The following is a 22130-nucleotide window of genomic DNA, read 5'->3' as shown; positions in this document are numbered from 1 at the left end:
CTAGAGTTGGAAAGGACCTTAAAGATCATCTAGTTCCAACCCCCCTGCCATGGGCAGGGACACCTCTCACTAGAGCAGGTTGCTTAAAGCCCCATCCAGCCTGGCCTTGAACACTTCCAGGGATGGGGCATCCACAACTTCCCTGGGCAACCTGTTCCAGTGCCTCACCACCCTCACTGTAAAGAATTTCTTCTTTATATCTAATCTAAATCTCTTCTCTTCCAATTTAAAACCATTGCCCCTTGTCCTGTCACCACTCTTCCTGACAAAGAGTCCCTCTTCAGCTCTTCTGTAGGCTCCCTTCAGGTATTGATAGGCTGTTATAAGGTCTCCCCGGAGCCTTCTCTTCTCCAGGCTGAACAACCCCAGCTCTCTCAGTCTGTCGACTAGAGGCAGATACATCTGTGGTAAACATTTCCCAAACTAAATTTCTATTCCAGATTTCTTTTGTCATTGCATATTGGATATTTTCATGTATAGAACCTGGAAGTGTAGAATAATGTAGCATGTTTTGTTGTTATAGATACGTTTTTAAGAGAAACACATTTACATTGAGGATCTAAGAATACGCTGCTTTTAACTGAAAAGGAAAGTGTGAGTATAAATTGTTGTTGGTCATATACCCTGTATTACTTTTTATCCAGATTACAGAGAACTGTTCCCACCTCGGTCAGCAGATTCCACCTACTCAAATATGAACAGGGCTGGCCTCAGATTAGCCAGTAACTCTGAGTAAGCCTCCAATGAGTTTACTGACTGACTAAAACATCAAAACCTGAAAGATTAGCAAACTTTACTGAAACCAACATTGAACTTAAGATGAAAGCTCTTCTGAAAATGAAGAGTCTCAGGAGAAAAGGAGGAAATTCAAAGGCTTCAGTATGTCCATTGATTCAACAAAAATGTAATTGCTCTACAAGGGAAAAGACAAATTAAGAGACGCGAGCAAGACTGCTGCAACCTGAATAAAAGAGATCCTACCATCATTATTTGATGATTTTATAGGAGATTAAATTATGGTAGTCAATCTCTGACATATTAGTGGGTTCATAAAACATAGTATGTGCTGTAGAACCTTTGAGTTTCAGTAAAAGTATGAAAACCACAATTAGGGACAACCAACATGTTCTGCCAATGGCGCAGCATAGATACGGGTTTGGATCACATCAGATTATAGCAACATCCTTCACAGGAATGCAATGGAAATCTGTTTTTTATGTCCCACATTTATTCCCATCTTTGGAAATACACCAAGATTTGTTCATTTATTAATATTCTATGAATTCAAAGAAGCTGCACTATTTAGCATCTGGAGAAAAGTTTTAAAAAAAAAAAAGAAAAAAAAAGAAAGAGTTATCAAATGTTAGAAATCTAGAAAACACCTATTATCTTAGCCACGTTAGTTAGAATATTACAGGCAAAGCCATCTAGGAATTTTTTGATGCAACTTCTTTCCTGTACATTCATCTGCCTTTTTGCAAAAATGCATTTCATGAATTTTTCATTGTAAAAGTAGTTCAAGTCAATAAAATTTCTAGTTCAAGTATTGGTGAGAATGGAAGCAAAGACTCCCATATTTCAAAATAAGTCGTTGTCCTTCATCAGTGATAACTATCCTTGCCCAGAAAGAGACATCTTCAAAAAATTATTTCCTAATTACAGGTCAAGCACCAATATTTGTTCATATAGTTAAATATCTGGCAGCATGTCATTCTTTAAAGAGCATCATGGTTAGTTTCCATAATGGAACTTGTATGTCTTATTTAGAATACATCCAGAAAAAAATGCTGAATATTTCTTACTGAGTTGGTTTCAGAATACCTTTAAATTCAAGTCTGAGATCCTAAGTGGACAAGACCTTCCTTTGCTCCAGTTCTTCTGTTATTGCAAAATACAGGATGATGGAAACTGAAGAACATGCCTATATATTTTAGTCAGTGACCTTGTAAATCTCAGGGGGAAAGACTTAAATTACAAATGAAAACAGCCTATTGTTTTTATCAAAACCTTCAAAAGAAAATAAGCAAGTACTCAACATAGCTGTAGTTCATCTGAAGAATGGATCTGTAGCTCTACATGTCCCCAGATGGATGTTTGAATTTATATTCAGAATATTTTAAAAACTTCAACTATCTCCTTATGTTTTTCTACCATGATTAACTGTGCTGCTGTAAATCTTGGTTAAATGTGTAGCTTGACAATTCCTAATGGTAGAAATAAAAGCTCTTAGGTTTGCACAGCTATGCACAATTAAGGCCACAGAGGCCTAAGAACAGCAAAATATATCTCATCTTCTCTTCTAATTCTCCAGGCACACTAGAGACTAGGGAAGCTGAGCAGGGTCTGGCCTTTAGCAGCAGGAGCTGGAACATGAAGAAATACCGCTTAAATTAGAACATTTTATAATACTGGCAAGTGTCCTGAGTGCATGAAAATGTGATACTTTTGCTTTTTTTTTTTTTTAAATACACCTACCTCTTTTCATCTTTCCAGTTCTTTAGTAAAGGACTTTGCTTAATCTTTTCCATGTGGACAAATGTGTAAAATCTTTTGCAGTAATGACTGATGGACAGGATGTATCCTCCAATTAAATGTTATCTCTCTAATCTTTTCCATAATACACCTTCAGTGGCTGTGAAAACATACCTTTTTACACCTTTTTTGTTTGCCTCATCGTTGCTTGGAAAATTTTTATGATGTTTTTATTACTTTAATTTTCCAGACTAAATAAAGGATTGCAAGACAAACCATTAGGCTGTTGAAGAAGTAGAATGTCTTGGTTTTATGTCTTTTACAAAGAAGCAGCTTCTTCAGTGCTGCCAATCTATAGGGGATATATTTATTTTAGATTTTTATTTGGCTATCACTGTTAATGTTGTTCTTTCCACTGTCACATTCCATCTGCATGACATCAGCATGTCACCAACAGAACAGATGTCACTTTATTATGGTCTTTTTTTTTTTTTTAATTGTAATTAGTGATCTGGTCTTTCTTGACGTGCTACAATTTACTTCGAGCAATATAGGCACTCTGATGGGGACAGGGTGATATAACCTAGAGTGACAGCCAACAGAGTGGCAATAATCTACTAAAATATTTGAAACTGAAAAGAAAAATCTATCTTGTTCAGCTAAGCAGCCTGAAGGATCAAAGGATGCCAAACAGTCTTCTGTCTGAAAACCACAAGTTGCTGTACAGCATTACGGTACTTGGACTTGTTAATGGCTACTTGGATCACTAGCAGCAATCATGATGTAAAAAGATTTAGGAGGTCAGTATAATAATGCTATAATTTGTTCTAACATCATTTCAAGAATCCATTTAAAACTGCTTAAAAAAGATTAAATACATATATTTATTTTTTTTTAAACGCTGGACCCAGGTCTTACAATTTTACTTCGATTTGGGTGTGGGATGGATTTTCTTTTATAGTGCCTGACATTGTGTCACTTTCTAATAAGATGGCTGCTGGTAGTGAGAGGCTCAAAATGCCATTTGTAGTTAAAATCTATATTTTCAGATACATTGTCTGGTTTATTCATGCAGAGAAGTCATTTTACCTTTTGACCTTTCTGCTGGACTGAACAAAATGAGTGAAGACATATTTTAAGAGTCCTTATATTTGAGTGAATTGTGACTGCAGCTGACATTGCCACAGTCTCCTGTATTATCTGCATTAATTTATTTGTAATACACTTGGCCAAACCATCCCATTTTAGATATTTACTTCTTTTTGTTTAAATTTATAGTGAAACTAAAAAATTAATGAGGTAGAAAATCAAAGCGTTCTAGAGCATTTTAATCAGATATAAAGAATGACAACTGCAATGCCTCATGCAGGCCCATGTTTTAAAATGATAACATTTTTCACTTAACAAACTACTTCTGTTCATCTGCTTAATTACTTTTTAAGGAAAGGAATAACTTAACTGAAAGCTTAAGTATAAGCCCATGCTTAAATGCATTGCTGAGGTAGGGCACAATTCCCAGCATTTTCTCCTTGGGATAACAAGAAATCTTATGGAAGTTTAATGACCTAATAATGAAAAGAGCTTAGGGCCCTTTCAGAGATGGCACATGTCTTCACTCCTCCTTGATCTTGTTGGGAGATGAAAGTACCTAAAAGCCCACTGGACTGAGTCCTACCTGCATAAGCCTAACGTCATCCAAAAGGGATTTGTTTTCACCGGTACTTTGAAATCCTGGAGAATCTGTCAGAGCACTTGCTGGAAGCTGGCATGCATTAGTAAAAACAGTATCTCTGGGGGCTGGAATAACTGAGCAGGTTATAAGGAGTTACCACAGAAGTTGCAATTAAGTCAAGCGTGACGGATAGACACAAGAAGAGCGGCCCCTCACTCAGAAATTACTAAAAAGTCAGGTAAATGAGCAACGGATCTGAAAAAGCTTAAAAAGGCTAGTCATAAATATAGCTAGCCAATGTGGATACCAAAGGAATTAATGGTCAAATTCAGAGATCACTCTCAGAAACAGCAGGTGTTAAGCAGAGAGAACAGTCACTCATGAGAAATGCTGAAGACCCACAAAATGTAAGTGTTGAAAACGGCAGAGGAACAGGTCACTCTGTGACGCTGAGCATAACAAAGGACTCAAAGATAAGCACCGGACAGGGTATTGCTGCTGCTGCAGCTTTCACAGACTCAGGTATGTACGAGGGCAGTGCTGGCAAAGCAGTACAAGGTGAATTTGCTAATTCATGGCAATCTGCAAATAAAACTGATTCATGAGTGTCTATGAGAGCAAGTAATGTAACTATTTCAGATAAACAGGTAACCGAATCATAGAATGGTTAGAGTTGGAAGGGACCTTAAAGATCATTGAGTTCCAACCCCCCTGCCATGGGCAGGGACACCTCCCACTAAAGCCACTCAAAGCCCCATCCAGCCTGGCCTTTAACACCTCCAGGGATGGGGCATCCACAACTTCCCCGGGCAGCCTGTTCCAGTGCCTCACCACCCTCATGCTAAAGAATTTTTTTCTAGTATTTAATCTAAATCTCCCCTCTTCCAATTCAAAACCATTACCCCTCGTCCTATTGCTGCACTCCCTGATAAAGAGTCCCTCCCCATCTCTCCTGTAGGCACACTTCAGGTACTGGAAGGCTGCTATAAGATCTCCCTAGAGTCTTCTCTTCTCCAGGCTGAACAATCCCAGCTCTCTCAGCCTGTCCTCATAGGAGAGGTGCTCCAGCCCTCTGATCATTTTCATGGCCCTCTGCTGGACCCATTCCAACAGGTCCATGTCCTTCCTGTGTTGAGGACTCCAAAGCTGGACACAGTACTCCAGGTGGCGTCTCATGAGAACAGAGTAGAGGGGCAGAATCACCTCCCGCGACCTGTTGGCCCCGCTTCTTTTGACGCAGCCCAGGATGCGGTTGGCTTTCTGGGCTGCCAGCATGCATTGCTGGCTCATGTTGAGCTTCTCATCCACCAACACTCCCAAGTCCTTCTCCTCAGCGCTGCTCTCCATTCTCCGCCCAACCTGTATTTGTGCCTGGGATTGCCATGTCCCAGGTGCAGGACCCTGCATGCTACTAAGTAAAGTGCTCTCTCTTTGTGCCTACTAGGTTTATGTGATCTTTATAAGTAACTTGATTGTTGTCTAGGTTAATGAAGTTATTACCTTCATTACGGCTTTCTGACTGTGTGAACACAGAGCTGATAAAATATGAACAGTCACATGAACTTTTCACCTAATTGTATTTTTTTCACAGAAATCACGTAAGTAAAAAAATTACACTGACACATTTCAGCCCATTCATGTGCATACTGGTATTTTATTACTTTAAAGGATTCTGCTTTAAGTAATATCATTTGTGCATGATGCTTCATTTTTTAAGGCTAATACACAAGGAAACAAAATGAGAGTTTCTTATATATACATTCTGTATGTAATTCTGTACATGCGTATTCTGTATACACATAAAGCCACACACATAGACGGAGCTTGCAAACTCACAGTGCGATACATTGATCATGGACAACCCACGGATGCGTAATGAGGCTGTGAGCCCAGGATGACACCAAGACAAAGAACCTAAGGACCGTATGTTCCCCTGACACAGAAAACCAGCCTCTTTGTGCCGGCCATCTGTAGAGGTCCAGAGGCCTAACGCGGCCTGCAGAGGCTGGTGGTAGGCTGGGCAGCCAGGCCATGGCTGCCTGAGGGACTCTTTCCCGTCAGCCCCTTACTACTTCCTTCCCCCTTGGTACATCCCTATGGAACCTCACCTCAGATCCCACCCTCGCCCCAGCCTTCTGCTGGTCTGCCCTGGCCGCTCAGCCCACACCGCCCGTGTGGCGTTGCCAGCCCCCCCCCCTGCTGCCATCATCACTCGCGTGAACTATCTGCATCCAATCTGTGAAACAAGTATTAAAAAAATGAGTTAAGATCAATAAAAATAATGAGTTTGCTACAAACAACAAGAGATCCCAGCGCTGGCACCAGCACTGCCGGGCCGGCTGCTCCCTGTCGCTGCCGGGTGCAGCCCCAGCGCCATGACAGGGTTCCACCAGCGGCCCCCCCACCATGTAAGAAGGCAGGACCCGGCCATGGCCAGAACGCGGCTGCTGCCCCCGGGAGCACGAGCTTTGCCGCTTCACACACAAAACCTGCGGTGGAACCGCGGGGAGAGCTGGAATTTGAGGGGTGAAAACTCCTCAAAGCCGGCGGGGACCGAGGGGTCAACAGCAGCGCCCCACAGCGGCTTCGGCCTGGAAGGGTGCCTCGGGGGCGGGGCAGTAGGGTGCTTCCGCCTCCTCCGCGGCTGCTGCCGCCGCGGCTTGTCCCTAGGCGGCCGCCGTAGCCGGCCGCTCCTCCCGCCGCAGCTCCGCGCCCGGCGACGCGCGCTTTTGAACCGCCATGAGCCTGTGGGTGGACAAGTACCGGCCCGGGTCCCTCAGCAAGCTCGACTTCCACCGCGAGCAGGCGGCGCAGCTCCGCAACCTGGTGAGGGGGCGCCCGGGCCCGCCGGTGCGGCGCTCGGCGGTCTTCAGTCGTGGCGGCCGCCTGAGGCGAGCTCGCCACTGGGCCCCTCTCCTTCGGAGCCGGGGTTCCGCGGCCCATAAGCCGTGACTGCGGGCCCGCAGGGCGGGGGTTGGAAGCTTCTCCTTTGTGCAGGCCCCATCCTTCGGGGCAGCGTCCCCGCCGGTGGGAAGGGAGTCCACTGGCATCGTGGGCCTTCTTGTGAGGGCGGTCTGTGAGCTACGGAAAAGGCTGCCAGGAAAATGGTGGCTTGGCTTTTTCAGGAGTGACGTGCGTCTGTGCTTCCTGCTGGCTTTAACTGAGAATGATCAGTACCTCTAAAAATAATTCTTACCTTATCACAGACTGGTTGAGGTTGGAAGAGACCTTGAAGATCATTGAGTTCCAAACCCCCTGCCGTGGGCAGGGACACCTCCCACTAGACCAGGTTGCTCAAAGCCCCATCTAGCCTGGTCTTGAACACATCTAGGTATGAGGAATCCACAACTTCTCTGGGAAATCTTTTCAAATGCCTCACCACCCTCATAGTGAAAAATTTCTTCCTTGTTTCCTTAAAGTTAGGTGGTGTTTTAAGGTGAGCAACTCGGAATAAAACTCAGGACTATGTGATTGCTTGGATGTTAAAGGACTTCCCCCCTCTTCCCCTTCTCTGCAGCGTGCTGACTTCTTCACTAGACTGATTAATTCTCTGTGTTTCTGTATCACTTATGTCTCCCTGGAGCATTCCCTTCTCCAGCTAGACCTTACTCAGGCCTTCAAGTACCTGAAGGGTGCCTACAAAAAAGCTGGAGAGGGACTTTTTACAAGGGCATATAGTGATAGGATGAGGGGTTTTGGCTTCAAGCTGGAAGAGGGTAGATTTACATTAGATATTGGAAGAAATTTTTCACTGTGGGGGTTGTGAGACACTGGAACAGGTTGCCCAGAGAAGTTGTGGCTGCCCCATCCCTGGAGGTGTTCAAGGCCAGGCTGGATGGGGCTTTGAGCAACCTGCTCTAGTGGGAGGTGTCCCTGCCCATGGCAGGGGGTTGGAAGTCAATGATCTTTAAAGTCTCTTCCAACCTAAACTATTCTATTGTTCTGTAATTGTAAATTCTGAATATGGGATTTGGCCAGATGTTCTCCAGGTCATGCTTTTTAGCTTTTCAAGAAACAAACTCCTAACTTCGTTTAAGTACAGGCTATCTATTACTTGTTTGTCCAGATTCAAGGCTTGCAAATGAAACAACAAAGTAATTATATATATGTATATATATACATAATTCAGTTTGTGTGTATATGCTTTAAACTTTGTTTTAATCCTTTTATACTGTGTGTTTATTGCATCTGTCACTCTAGAAACCTTGGAATGCATATAAATGCTGAGGGGGTTTTGTTGGGTTTTGGGGTTGTTTTGCTGGGGTTTTTTTGAGGGGTGAGGTGTTTGGAGTTAAATGAGTTACATATGGTCTTCAGAAAAAGATTATTGGAAATACTGCTGCAGGAAAGAAATTCAGCAGTTCTAATTCTAGGTTCTATGTTGTGACTGAGCTGCATCTGGAAAAGTAATTTCATGTAAACTTGGGTGAGAGTGGAAGGATGAACATTCTCTTATAAGGAAAATACTGTTGTAGCTAACTAATCTTTTTGCTTTGTGTTTAGGTTCAATGTGGTGACTTCCCTCACCTGTTGGTGTATGGACCATCAGGAGCTGGAAAAAAGACAAGAATAATGTGTTTGTTAAGGGAATTATATGGTGCAGGAGTGGAAAAACTGAGAATTGAACATCAGAGTATAACGGTAAAAAAAATAAGTCTCCTATCTGCTGCAAAATAATGTGGATATTTCATAGAATCATAGAATGGTTAGAGTTGGAAGGGACCTTAAAAATCATCGAGTTCCAACCCCCCTGCCATGGGCAGGGACACCTCCACTAGAGCAGGTTGCTCAAAGCCCCATCCAGCCTGACCTGGAACACTTCCAGAGATGAGGCATCCACAGCCTCCCTGGGCAACCTGTTCCAGTGCTTCACCACCCTCACAGTAAAGATTTTCTTCCTAATATCTAAATCTCCCCTCTTCCAGTTTAAAGCCATTATTCCTTGTTCTGTCACTACACTTCCTGAAAAAGAGTCCCTCCCCATCTCTTCTGTAGGCACACTTCAGATATTGGAAGGCTGCTGTGAGGTCTCCCTGGAGCCTTCTCTTCTCCAGGCTGAACAACCCCAACTCTCTCAGCCTGTCTTCATAGGAGAGGTGCTCCTTCCCTCTGATCATCTTCGTGGCCCTTTTTATTTATATACAGATGTGTTCCTGTTGTGAGACCTTTATATTTATGTCAGTTTTAAAATTTTTTTTTTTTTCACTCGGTATCTTTAAGCTCTTTTATGTAATTAATCAGACTAGTTTGGTTACTTGAACAGATGCTTTTGCCAGATCATCCTGTTCCTTAGGTCTTCATAGGTGGAAGGATGTGGGGGCTTCTTTGTTGTTGTGGTGGATTTTTTCCCACAGGTCAGTTTGGACAATAGGATGTAGACTAGCTCTCAATAAGATGTATAGAATTTCATTTGTCTAAAAAATGTTTTTTGAATGATTAGCACTGCTTTTCTCATAGATGCAAGTTCTAATTTGTTTTCATATTCCCATAGTTACAATTTCAGCATTAGGGAAAAAAAAAAAATTGTATCTGCCTTGGTCTTAGGCATTTAACTGATTATTATTAAAAGGTTATATTATCCATTCAAAGTCCTTGTTATGGATATAACATGTAGGGTTGGGGGTAGGTGATGCTTATGTTTAGTATCTCAGTAGTTTTTTGATCTCTGAGTCTTTAGGTGATCTAGCCAGTTGTAATCTATAAGATAAATTTGTGCATCAGATTTTTACAAGACTTTCTGAAATTTAATATGCTTACTTTCTACATAGGCACCTTCTAAAAAGAAAATTGAAATTAGCACCATTGCAAGTAATTATCATCTTGAAGTTAACCCAAGGTAAGTGTATGGTAAAAATGTCACACTGCAAATATAAGCCGCTGGTCATGTTGCGAGTGGTTTCAACCTGGGTATATAAGGACCTGATTGTCCAATTTACTGGGCAAATTAGATAATGGTATATGCGTTTGGACTGCAAATGGGAGCAGGGAAAGGACTTTTAATTGAACAGCTTAAGTGAACACAAATTTGCATTGCTGTATACTAAAGACAGTAACATTCTGCTTAACTAGCCAGATAAGCACGCTGATGTTGAGGACTGGGTAACAAGCAATTCTAGATTCATAGATTTAACCATTTAGGTTGAAATTGAAAGCTTCTGTTGGAACCGACACCCCCACATTGTTAGTTCTCTCACAAATACAAAAATAAAGTGATTTGAAAGTAAGTAAGGTTTACCCGGTAACTCTTAAAATAAAGAGTTTAGAGCACGGGGTGAAAACAGCACCACAGAATACTGGGAATCCTGTCATGAGTGAGGTCAGATGTTGATTTAAATGACAGAAGCAATAATGGTGTACTCTGTGTCAACTTTGACAGTTGTGAAAGTGCAGGTGATAGTTCACTGACCCAGAGTAAATACTTATATTTACCTGAAACCCTTTAATGTTGCCTTAAGTCACATGACAGTAAATGTCATTGTCCACTGGGAGCCTTTGGTTATGTTGGCTTTGTTGTCTGGGCTGCGGTTACAAGAAAATGTGTGTCCTGGAGTAACTTTCATCTTTGTACTTATTGCTAAGTCTTTTCTTGTATTGCTCTGTATTTTAGATGCTATTCTCATGTATTCTCATGTCTCCTTTAAAAGCTTGTTCTGCAGCTAATCTCTGTGTATTGCTGGTTATTCTAATACAGCCCTGCTGACCAAACAGTGAATCTGTGTGTGCTGTGCTGTAGTCTGCGAAGTTTGATTGAATTATAATACTGTGAAATCATGTTGTGCATCTTCAGTAACATGGAACATGATAAATGGCTCACAGGGAAAGGAAATTAACTTCTGGGAAGGTCTATGCAGACATTAAATTTATTACGGAACTTTATTAGATAGACCTGTTCCTTTTTTTCCTCCAAAAGGAGGATATTGTTTGAATTCCAAAGCGTTGTCAGCTGATCACTTGACTAGTTTGGGTAGATGCTTTAAAATTGGTTCTCCTGAGTAAGTGGGTAGTGGGAGAATTAAGGAACAACAAAAAGTAAACATTTGTATGGTAACTCTGCCTTTCTTCACTGTTTTCCTGGAATGTTTGCTGTGGTCATATAATAGCAAGGATCATGAAATTATAACCCTAGGTTCTCTGTTACTGCAGAGACTAATTTATCTTTAAATATTAGGAAACTATTTTAATTACTTTCCATTTCCAATAACTGGCCTAGCTCATAAATAGAACCAGTTTGTTTTGTTTTGCCTTTTTTCTTTTTTTTCCCCTACTGTAATCACAGGTCCACTCCCTCGCTGAAGGACAGGTATCTGCAGTCAAAGTCAGCGTATCCTGTTCAGCAGGTTGTGAATGGTTGAGCTAATGTGGTTCTGTACATTCTGCTGCCTTCTCCTTGGCAAGAATGGGGAACCTCTGGTTGAGCGGTCACTAGAACAGGACAGAAAAATGCCTTTTTCATTTGCTTGCCAGTGAAACATTGCAGACCTACTGCTGCCTCTGTGAAGGCATTAGTCTGGGGATGCTAAAGAGTGTGGGGTTTTTCCCCTCTTTTTCTTTGCTTTTCCAGTAATTTAGTCTGCAAGTCAGTCCCCAGCGGTTGTCAAATCCAAGTCAAGCTAGCTGAGCTTGGGGGACTGAGAAAGTTGTGCAGTGCTTTTCTAGGGGACAGTAAGGAGAAGAGGCAGGAAGGCAATCTAGTATGTCCTCATGTTTACCTGCCTTCTAAGAGGAAAAAAGTTGACCATCTGTGCTGTAATAGTATCTGAGTATCAATCTTTTACTACTAACTCTTTAACTTCACTGTCTCTGCCATTCAAGTTTACGTTAAGCTTACAAGTTGTTCGTGGCATGACATCTGATTTTCAGGGGAAAAAACCCTATGCATTTACACCGGTTCCTTGGAGTCAGGTATCCGATTGTGTGGTTAAACTTAAATTTTCTTCCCATAGTGAGTAAAAACGTCCACTTTACATGTCTTTGGCCACATTACAAGTCACAAACGTTTAGATTGCTCATACCAAAAAATAAGTTCTGTTTTAAAGAGGTAATAAACCACTTGGCAACAGTTTCACTACTTCCCAGTACAGTGCTACTATTCCAGCTGTGCCTGCATAATCCTTGAGTCATTTTTGTTATTGGGAAGGTGACTTTGTCAACAAAGGATCTGTGTTGAGCTTAAGTCTGACCTCTTCTGAATTCTTTTGACATTCTTGTTTGGGGCTGCCTAGGATGATGTATTTTATATGCAGTATAAAGGTGTTTTAAAACAAGTTTTATTCAAACTCCTGTACAGTGATGCAGGAAACAATGACCGTGTAGTAATTCAGGAACTCTTGAAGACAGTAGCACAATCCCAACAGCTTGAGACAAGTACTCAACGAGATTTTAAAGGTGAGTAAAAACAGTTAAAATCAGTCAAAGTACTTTTTAAACTTGTTTTTCAGAGATTTCAGTTGACTGTTTTATTTGTACCTATATATTGTGTGAGGGCATACGTGAACCTTTCCCAAATCAAACAACCTCCCATTTTTCTTCACTGTGGAAATATCTTGAGTGGTTAAATATTTAGTATGAGTTTGTCTGTTGTGTTGGTTTCTTAGGAGGACAGAGTGTGGTTGAATGACTGTGGTTGGGCAGAGGGAGCTGGGATTCCTGCTGTCTTTTTCCCAAGTCTACCACTGAAATGCACCGTAACTTAATTTAATGATCTATAGTAGAAGTTGCATTATGAGCTACTTTGGTTTAATATTGCCTTGAGGGGCAGGATAACTGTGTGGTAAATGGTGCTGTGTAACTTCGGTGTTAGCCGCTTATTTGTAGTGTTTTGGAGGATAAGCTATCTTGGGCAGAAAGTTTAGAAGCATTTTATCCATAGTGTACGGAAGGACACTGGGTAGGAAAATGAAGGCTTTCACTGAGTTTTCCAAGATGCATGTTGCCACAACAGGTTTATTTTTCCTCCCCATAACTATATTTAAAGCAAAATTAGAACTATATACCAAGATTGAAGGAGAGAGGAAATATTGTCAGATAAAATAGAGCAGAAATTAGTTGGAAATGGTCATGGATTTAGTATTTTGTCTTGTTTTCCTCACTGTTCTCAGGAAATACTGTATTTCACCTTAGCTGCTAGACACTGATTGGCTCTACCAGTTATTGCTGTATATATCCTTACAGCTGCCATGCATCTCAAAGTATCTGGTGATCACAGAATCGCATGGGGTTGGAAGGGACCTCTGGAGATCATCTAGTCCAACTCCCCTGTGGCTGGATGTGTGCTGCTCTCCTTTGGCTGCACATATAACCAGAACAGAAATGGGAGAAGAGCAATGGGCTGACTTGTTCCTCCAGGCTGTTCTCACTGGACCATTCACAGTACTGAAAGGAACCATCTCTGAGTTGCCTATGGAGGAACCTGCAGAAGGCAGCTGATTAGATTAGCTGCCTCATATTAGGTGTCTCCTGATTGTTTTGTTGTTTTGAAGCATTTTTGAAATATGCTTTATCTTTTTTTTTTTTCTTTAAAAGACCATGGAAAGGTGCTGCAGCTACAGTAACAAGGCAGCTTTCTACTACTCCTTTGTTAAGCTATGACATTGGCTTTTAAATATAAAACTTATTAAGGGGAGTCTTCAAGAAATTTTTTGCTTTTTGATATGTACTTATGCCATAAACTCTTTTGCATTTCTTGCTCAAAAATTCTTTTAAAAAGTTACTGTACTAATTATCAAAGTGAAAGCTTCTACACCTGCCTGGATTATTTCTTGGCACTGAAGTGTTGCAGACCCTGCTCTGAAGAAATTGACATTCCAGGACATGAATACAGGGTGCGAAGGAGCAGAAGGTTATACAGTCAAAAAGGCATGTGGGTTGTCTTAATCTTTATTTTCCTGCCTGTGGAACCATGCTGCCTCTTTCTGCTTGTGTCACTTACTTTTGGTATTATCACTTGTATGTCAAAGTACTTGTTTTCTTAGAAAGATTTGATATTAATAAAAAACCTTACTATTTTAAATACTTTTTCAGTGGTGCTGTTAACAGAAGTCGACAAACTCACTAAAGATGCTCAGCATGCTTTGCGAAGAACAATGGAGAAGTACATGGCGACCTGCAGGTTGATCCTGTGCTGCAACTCTATGTCAAAAATTATAGGACCTATTCAAAGCAGATGCCTGGCTGTACGAGTGCCTGCTCCCAGCATTGAAGATGTATGTTGAAACAGAAGCGAAAATAAGTTATTTAAAACTTCTTACTGGATAAATAAGATTTCATAAGTCCACAGCAAGAACTTTACTTCCACAAAGTGACCTAGTTTTTCTTTGTGGTGGGTGACCTGTCAAGCATGTCTTAGAAAAGACTGGTCTATCTCTGGTCCAGAAATATGTCGGACAGGAGAATCTGTAGGTGCTAAATAGTTTGCTAAATGTTGCACTCCTTGCTATCTGTTTCCCATCTAGATCTGCCATGTCTTGTCCAGTGTTTGTAAGAAAGAAGGCCTGACTCTTCCACAGGAACTGGCTCAAAGGCTTGCAGAGAAATCTGGCAGGAATCTTCGGAAAGCACTACTTATGTGTGAATCCTGCAGAGTACAACAGTAAGTCAATGCTAAAAATTAATGTAAATTATACTCGCGGAGACATAAATGAACTTACTTCTGAGGCCTTATTAGAATAGGTGACAGTTTGCTTTGATTTTAAGTTTTTAATAATATTATTATATAGGTATCCTTTTACTGCTGATCAAGACATTCCTGAGATGGACTGGGAAGTTTATTTGAGAGAAACTGCAAATGCTATTGTTGGTCAACAGTCACCACAAAGGTAGGTGAATATGCTTTGCAATATTAAAGCTTGCTTGCAGCTTTAAATTATGCTTTTGGTGTACTCTTGAACCTAAAAAAAAAGTTGTATTTTAAAATGTGGCATCTTTACTTTTAGTTACATGTAATTTTCTGGTATTTCTACTGAAGCTGGTACTTTGCAGGCAGAGGAAGTGAGCTTTAAAATTAGCAGAGGCGGCTGAATGAGCTTCAGGAACTGAAGCAATTGTTGGTTTTCTCTGTTGAAGCTTTGTAATCAAAAGTAAGCATAAGCTTAGTTGCATGTTGCGCTCGCTCTTTGTGTGTGAGGGGGTGTTGTGTTTGTTATATTTAAAGCTTCTGTTTCACCATCTTTAGCATAATACACCTTTGTAAAAGAACTGGAAATGAGAAATCATCGTGTTTAAGAACATTGGGAGTTGTCCCCTTTATCCATCTTGGTGTCATATACACAGCCTGGTCCTTTTAGTCTGTTCCATATAGTACATGAGATGTCACTTAAATTCTTGTATTTAATTTAAATGCTTGTAGTCTCTTACCTCCTGATATCAAAAGTTGAGAATTGATAACTGTCACTTTCTGCCAACTAATCACCTTACCCCCTCTTGTAAACAGACAGAAAAACAGTGTAAATGAATCTTGTGGCTCTAATCAATTTTATGGTGTCTTCTCACTAATCTTAAACAGGAATAATAATTTTGATATGAAGAGGAATTAAAGACAAGCCTGAGACAAATTCTAATACCTGCCTAACTTCTAGATTAACTGAGACCAGTGTAACTGGAGTATATGTAACTTACATTACTGTTTGAATAAGAAGTGGTCTGTAGTATATGAATTAAAACTGATTTGTGCAATGCTTTTGGGTTTAAAATACCAAAAACAGAAAAAAACTTTGCTTGGGTTGACTCTCTTTTTCTTGCAGTGTATTTCACAAATAGTAAAACCACGTTAGTATGCTTTGGGGACATACTTCTGATATTTTGTGGTGTCTTTCCAACAGGCTTTTAGAAGTCCGTGGACGGCTTTATGAACTCCTGACACACTGCATTCCTCCAGAGATTATAATGAAGGTAATTCAGCTGTGTAGCTCTTCAGGTGTTATAAATATTAACGCTATGACAGCCTCAAGTTGAGTTTTTTAAAAAAACACACCGAAACATAGCGAATTATCCAAATATTGATGAAGAGCTTTGTCCTTTCCAAATAGATGTGAGTGACCAAAAGATACTTTTCACTTGTGTTTCTTTCCACTACAGTAACTAGAATATTCCAGGTTATTGCTCTGAAACAGTAATTAAAGACCTTGTTCCTGCAAACGCTGACACAGAGCATTCACTTCTTGTGATCTTCAGTCAATATACTAGACTGTTTAGTTAGATTCATGCTTAAATATATTTAGACATGATAGTTTTGACTTGTAGATTTTGGGGGCAGGAAGCTCCTGTTCTCCAATTTGGAAAATGTAAATATGTAGTTTATTTTTGTTGCAGGCTTGCTTGTTCACACCTCTGTTGAATGGTTTACTAAAACTTGTTCTGTGATCATAGAACAGCAGCATCGTAGCTGAGTGAAAACAAAGGGGGACATGCTTTGTCCCCCTGAAGACTCCTCAGGCCAGTTTCTGTATTGAGGCACAGATATATTTTATGGGGTAATTTTGATTATGATTTGTTTTCTTATGTAACAGTTTTGTTGTTATAAGTTCAGTATTTGCTATGTTTGAGAGAGGTTTGCTGAAGGATGCAGCAGAGCTCTTCAAAGACAGAAGTCATCTTGGGAGAAAAAAGACAAATGGGACATGCATGTTTTTATTTCAGGCAGGATGAAAGGATGCTGAAGAAAACAAGAGCAGAGCAAAGATAAAAGCCAATGTTTGCAACTTACCATAGGTGGACTTTGCCATCAGACATAATTAAAAGATAATAAATTTCTTTTGATGTTAAATGATTTCTGCTTTCTGTCAGTTTTGGTAGTTAGATGTTTCATTAACCTTCCTTTCTTATGGTGGGTAACTGGATCTTGCATTGCCCTGTTTGAGGACTGTTGTTGTCAGGCCAAAGGTGGATTTCTCTGCCCACTCCCTCTCCATAAACTTGAAATGGTCTAGAGATACTTCTCAATTAATCTTGCCCATTTTAATAAAGATGGATTTGCAATGATTTTATTGCTGTCTTCAATGCAAAATACTGCATTTCTGGTTTTTGTAATGACTAAAATATTCTTGTAAAGTATCTTGTGTGTGTCTACACATACATATGTATGTAAATATAAACAGATATACTTTAACTTTAAATAAGCCCTTTCCTTGTTATTCATTCATGGTGTTTCTCTTTGTACACAATGCTGTCAAGATAGGAAGTAAGTGATTTTAATACACTTGCTGTCTTGGTAAAAACTCTCCCCAGAGCCGTGTGCCTGCATGCAGTAGAGACTATAGTATTTGTAGATGAGGTTAATTTATTTTCTTAAGGCATAAGTAGTTCCAGTATATGATTATTTTTTTTTTTTCTCCATCTAAGAACACAATAGGGAACAACTATTCAGACATGAAGAATTTATCTTGAAAGAAAGTTCTGAAGACACATAGTTCTATAAGCCTAGTTTGGTCAAATATGTAATGATGTAATAATTCTTGAATGTCTTTTCTGTTGGATTCGTGAGTGAACTACTGGTCATAGCTTGGCTATTTTCAGAGAAATTAGGTTATTCGCTTAATAAAAAAATACATAATTTTTCATATACTGTCATGGTTTTTCCCCTTTTAGGGCCTCCTGACAGAACTTCTAAATAACTGTGATGGACAACTGAAAGGAGAAGTTGCACAGATGGCGGCCTTCTATGAACACCGCCTACAATTGGGCAGCAAAGCCGTTTATCATCTGGAAGCATTTGTAGCAAAGTTTATGGCAATTTACAAGAAGTTTATGGAGGATGGACTAGATGACATGATGTTTTAACTCTGATGCCCAAACTTGTACGCAGAATGTTGTGTCATGATGCCAAGAACGTTGCAAATGTTGTCTGCTTGTCCATGCTTGATTGTGTGTGGGTGTAGTTCAAAGGCAAACATTTTATTTTGCTATTAATACAAAACACAGTGAGCTAAAGAACAACGTTTGTTCAGGTTTAGAAACCAGATGGATTGTTTGACAGCCACAAATCCATCTTTAGATCCATACAAAATACATTAGCCTTTCAGAAAGACAACAAGTTGCCTTGGAAGACATGTAAGATCCTAGTTGCTTTGCAGTATTTGTAAGCTGACTTTGCAAAGAGAGAACACGGCTGCTGCGTGCTTGCTTTTTGATTGCTGGTGGGCAAGGCCGTAAGGAAAAGATGGTTTTTCCACATTATGGTAAGTTCTAGGTTGAGCATGTATGTTCTGCCTCCTGATTTATGTATCTTGCTGTTTGTCTGGCTGCTTTTATTTTAGCCACACTGTTTTTTATGGTGTGATGACACAGAATGTTTTCCGACTCTTCTTTGAAACTGTGGATGAGCAATACTTTTGTGTTGCTTCTGAATCAGCTTGACAACGCTTGTCTACAGACACAAAATGCTGTTCAGGTAAAGATTATTCCTTTGTCTGGTTTAACCTAGGGGAGGTTTTCAACTTTTAACAGATATTCTTTCATCTCTTAAACTGGTATTTTTTAAGTGGCAAAATAAATTGTAAAAATACGAACACCAAATGAAATGCTGAATTAGTATTTTAACTGTCCGATTACCTAGGTATGCTTTTGTTTGCTTTGGTGTAGACTATTTCAGAAAGGTGGGATGTACCCCCCCATTGGAAGACAAAAGGGAGCCACTGAAGTTTAAAAACAAACAAACAAACAAAAAAGACCCCAACTCAACAACCCACAAAATAATAAAAATCCCACCCACTGCCCCCTATGCTACTTTACGCTGCAAGTCTCTCACACGTTATGCCTATGCACTATGGTATCCTAAAATGGAGTGAATTCATGCCCTTTGTTACTTCACTGTGCTAATTTAGGCTTTTACTAGATAGTATTTAAAGTGAATTAAATAGTTTCACATCCCATCCCCCGCCCCCCCCCCCCCCTTTATTTTTTAGCAGGCAAGGGTTTAGTATTTGGGGTTTTTTGTGTTAGAGCCAGTTCAGCGTAATGGCAGTATTTTGGAAGCCAGGGCCCACCTTCTAGTAATTGATAAAGAAAGAATCTCACTAGTTAGTAATAACTCTGTCATCCCCTTTAAAATGTACAAAAGGCAGCATTGATCCTTAAAGAGGGGGTGTCACTGCCATTCTCAGGAACTTGGCCATCCCATGTGTGCTGTTAATGCACAGCTTGCCTCAGATTCGTTCTCGGTACGACGGTGCGGGCCTGTCTCACGCTCAACTGGTCTCTTTAAAACTGAGGAAGTCCAGAAGATGGATTTTTTTTTTTTTTTTTTTTTCTTCTTCCATCTGCTCTTGTCACCCAAATCCACAGCGCTGGTAGCTTGTCAATGTGAGCGTCTTGACTGTCAGAGATCCTGGAAAACCATTAAATTAGTCAGTGATAGTGGAAACGGGTACTGAAATCCATTACAAAGAAGAGCACAAGCATGGTAGAGGGGGCATAATTACTGCATGTACAAATTGCCCCCTCTTTCAGGAGCTTAGTCTGATTTGCTCATTTTTAAAAGCTGAACAGACTTTACCATTTGCCTACTACAAGTATAGCATGTAATGAAACAAAAGCTGACGAAACACTTCCACCTCCCCCCCCGCCCCCCCCAAAAAAAAAACAACTCCCAAAAACTAATGTGACAGCAGAGGAAGAGAGAAATTGTGAAATACAGTTGAAATGCAGAGGGACAGTGTTGCTGTGGAGGGTGGAGAGGTGGGAGTTGGACCCTGGGTTTGTCACCTGGAGGAAGCTGAGGAGCGGTTTGCTGTTCCAAAAGATCTCAGCAGCTTCGCCTAGGAGACTGAAACCCCAACGTAAATGTCTCTGTAGGTGTTCTGCCGCCTCTTCTTGAAGTTTCATTTTTATCATGGTCTACCGGGGATGAATCAAGGGTAGTCAAGGATGGAAAAATGGGATAATGACCGGGGATTGCTGGGAGAGGAAGTGGCTGTCACTGTTCCTGAAAGCCTGACTCCTGCCTCTTTGTCTTCCAGTCACGCACAAATTTAAATACATGGGCCCAGTACCTCATGAGTCTCTGCACACATTTTTCCTTCCTACAGTAATTCTTAAGGCAATTTTGCCTTAGTATCCGTAAGAGGCTCCCCAGGGAAGTGGTGACTGCACCAAGCCTGTTGGAGTTCAAGGAGCATCTGGATGATGCTCTTAGTCATATGGTTTAGTTTTAGGCAGTCCTGCGGGGAGCAGGGACTGGGACTCGATGATCCTTAGGGATCCCTTCCGCCTTAAGAGATTCTATGATAGTCAGTAAGTGGTGTGCTTTTTAGGAACATCTTAGAGGCTCACTGCCTTGGATGCTGCTTCCTCTCCCTTTTGGGTAGCATTAGAGGCGATGTGGTGCAGAACTGAGGTCCTGGGCTGTGCCAGAGGAAGCAGAGACCAGTAACCCCCATCCTACTGTCAAATGGGACTGATGGGAAAGTATCAGCAGGTGGTCGTCAGAAACAAAAAGGAGTTTTCTGCCAGGTTTTTCCTCTCGTGGGGCTGCCATGTAACCCTTTTACCAGAAAAGCAGAACCTTAGCCTGGTAAGGAAGGGTGTCCAGGGGTGGAGACAGCTGCTGTGAGCACCGCACGCCTGCTTCACAAGTCGAGTGGGAGAGGCGGCGCAGACAGGCTTTTAAACACTGAACAGCCCAGGACCAACCTCTAGATGATCCATTTCTTCAGCCCATTTAATCTTTTGAGTCCTGCTTAGAATCGCCTCTGAATCGCACGCTGAGAGGATTACCCTGCCTTTCATCCGGCGTCACCTCCCGCGACTTCCAAACGAAAACTCTATGCTGCTCCCACCCAGGTGGGGCTTAAACACTGAACAACTCTTAGGAGGTTGCAGAGGAGTCAGCTTCCTGCTAGCACAGAAAGCCAGAGGTGAAACCAATGTTTTTAAAAAAGCGATCAAGAAACTAAAGATAGCAACCACTTTAGTTAAAACTTCCTCTGCTCCCCCGAGACCAGCGGTGCAAAGGGCGAGTCGTGTATTCAGGTTTTATTCCCCGTTTGTGAAGTCCAAGTGTTAACTCCCGTGAGAAATGTTATTTTTAAAATCACATTATTTTTAGACATCCATGGTAAACAACTCCACTTGAGCGTTAATCATAAAACAACATATTGTCTGATGGGAAGATGATTTTTAAAATGTATTTTGTTAAATAAATTCATAAGAACAAAGCTGACATGAGGAACGTCCCTTTCTCTACCAAAGAAGTACCCTGATTATCGCGGGCTAGAAGGTAAGGTAGATAAGAGAAGAGTTCATTATCACAGTTTTTCCTTCCAGTGCAGGGAATTCAAGATTATTACAGTTCATTGATATAAAGTAATAGCCGTAATTTGTCTTGTTGGAAAGAGCTCTGCTATGCCTAAGCAGCCTTTAATCCTTCTTGCTTAACATTTTTTTGCCTGCGCTAGCAATTAGCGCTGTATTAATTTGTTGCATTGGATTTCAATCAGTGACCCAAACCAAAGCCCAGAGTTGTAGTCTACTACGCAAAAGTTGTCTTAATGTGACAGTGAAATGTGCTTCTAGCTCTTGAAGGCCAAAGTACTTCCCTCGGCCTTTATGTTCCATAAGGAGGGAAGGAATGTAAAGACGTAAGCACGCAAGAGATAAACCTCTGTTGTGGAACGTGCCCTGCAGGCTGGTCCATAGTACCTCAGGCAAGTTCCATGTCAGGAACTAGTTGCGCGTTACAAAATGACCAAGATTAAAAGAGTTTGCCATTAACTTCGATACACTGAGGAATCGAATTGGAATTTTCTCCGTCATCAAAATTGAAATGATTTTCTGTCCAAATTAATTAGGACAACTGGGCCCTAACCCAGTATTTTTTATTTTTTTATTTTTTTTTTAAAGCAGTGGATGGTTTGCTTGGCTGAAAAATGAGCCTATTAGCAGTTAAACATTCCTATAATAGCTTTTTTTCCTACAGTTGTGTACAGTGTGTGTGCTGGACTTCTGGAATAAATTGCATACTTTATTTCAGCAATCCTGAAGCTCTTAAATATCG

The 22130-nt window shown here is 40.8% G+C and overlaps 1 protein-coding gene across 1 annotated transcript; it reads left to right on the top strand.

Moving 5' to 3' along the window:
* The first annotated feature begins 6853 nt into the window (after positions 1-6853).
* On the top strand, positions 6854-18649 carry RFC3 (replication factor C subunit 3). Its single transcript, XM_074154846.1, has 9 exons — positions 6854-6970; positions 8648-8785; positions 9913-9980; positions 12432-12529; positions 14165-14346; positions 14596-14732; positions 14860-14958; positions 15961-16030; positions 17726-18649. The coding sequence occupies exons 1-9, from the start codon at positions 6884-6886 to the stop codon at positions 17915-17917; spliced, it is 1071 nt and encodes a 356-aa protein (XP_074010947.1). The 5' UTR covers positions 6854-6883; the 3' UTR covers positions 17918-18649.
* The last annotated feature ends 3481 nt before the right edge of the window (positions 18650-22130 follow it).

The sequence above is a fragment of the Numenius arquata genome, chromosome 1 (genome assembly GCF_964106895.1).
Source record: "Numenius arquata chromosome 1, bNumArq3.hap1.1, whole genome shotgun sequence".
NCBI lineage: Eukaryota > Metazoa > Chordata > Aves > Charadriiformes > Scolopacidae > Numenius > Numenius arquata.
This window is presented reverse-complemented; position numbering and strand designations above follow the sequence as displayed.

Excerpts from the sequence above, each read along its gene's own strand:
- RFC3 (XM_074154846.1), top strand. The coding sequence starts at position 6,884 with ATGAGCCTGTGGGTGGACAAGTACCGGCCCGGGTCCCTCAGCAAGCTC. Across the intron at positions 14,733-14,859 it reads GAATCCTGCAGAGTACAACA|GTATCCTTTTACTGCTGATC; the intron begins GTAAGTCAATGC and ends ATTATTATATAG. Across the intron at positions 14,959-15,960 it reads GGTCAACAGTCACCACAAAG|GCTTTTAGAAGTCCGTGGAC; the intron begins GTAGGTGAATAT and ends TCTTTCCAACAG.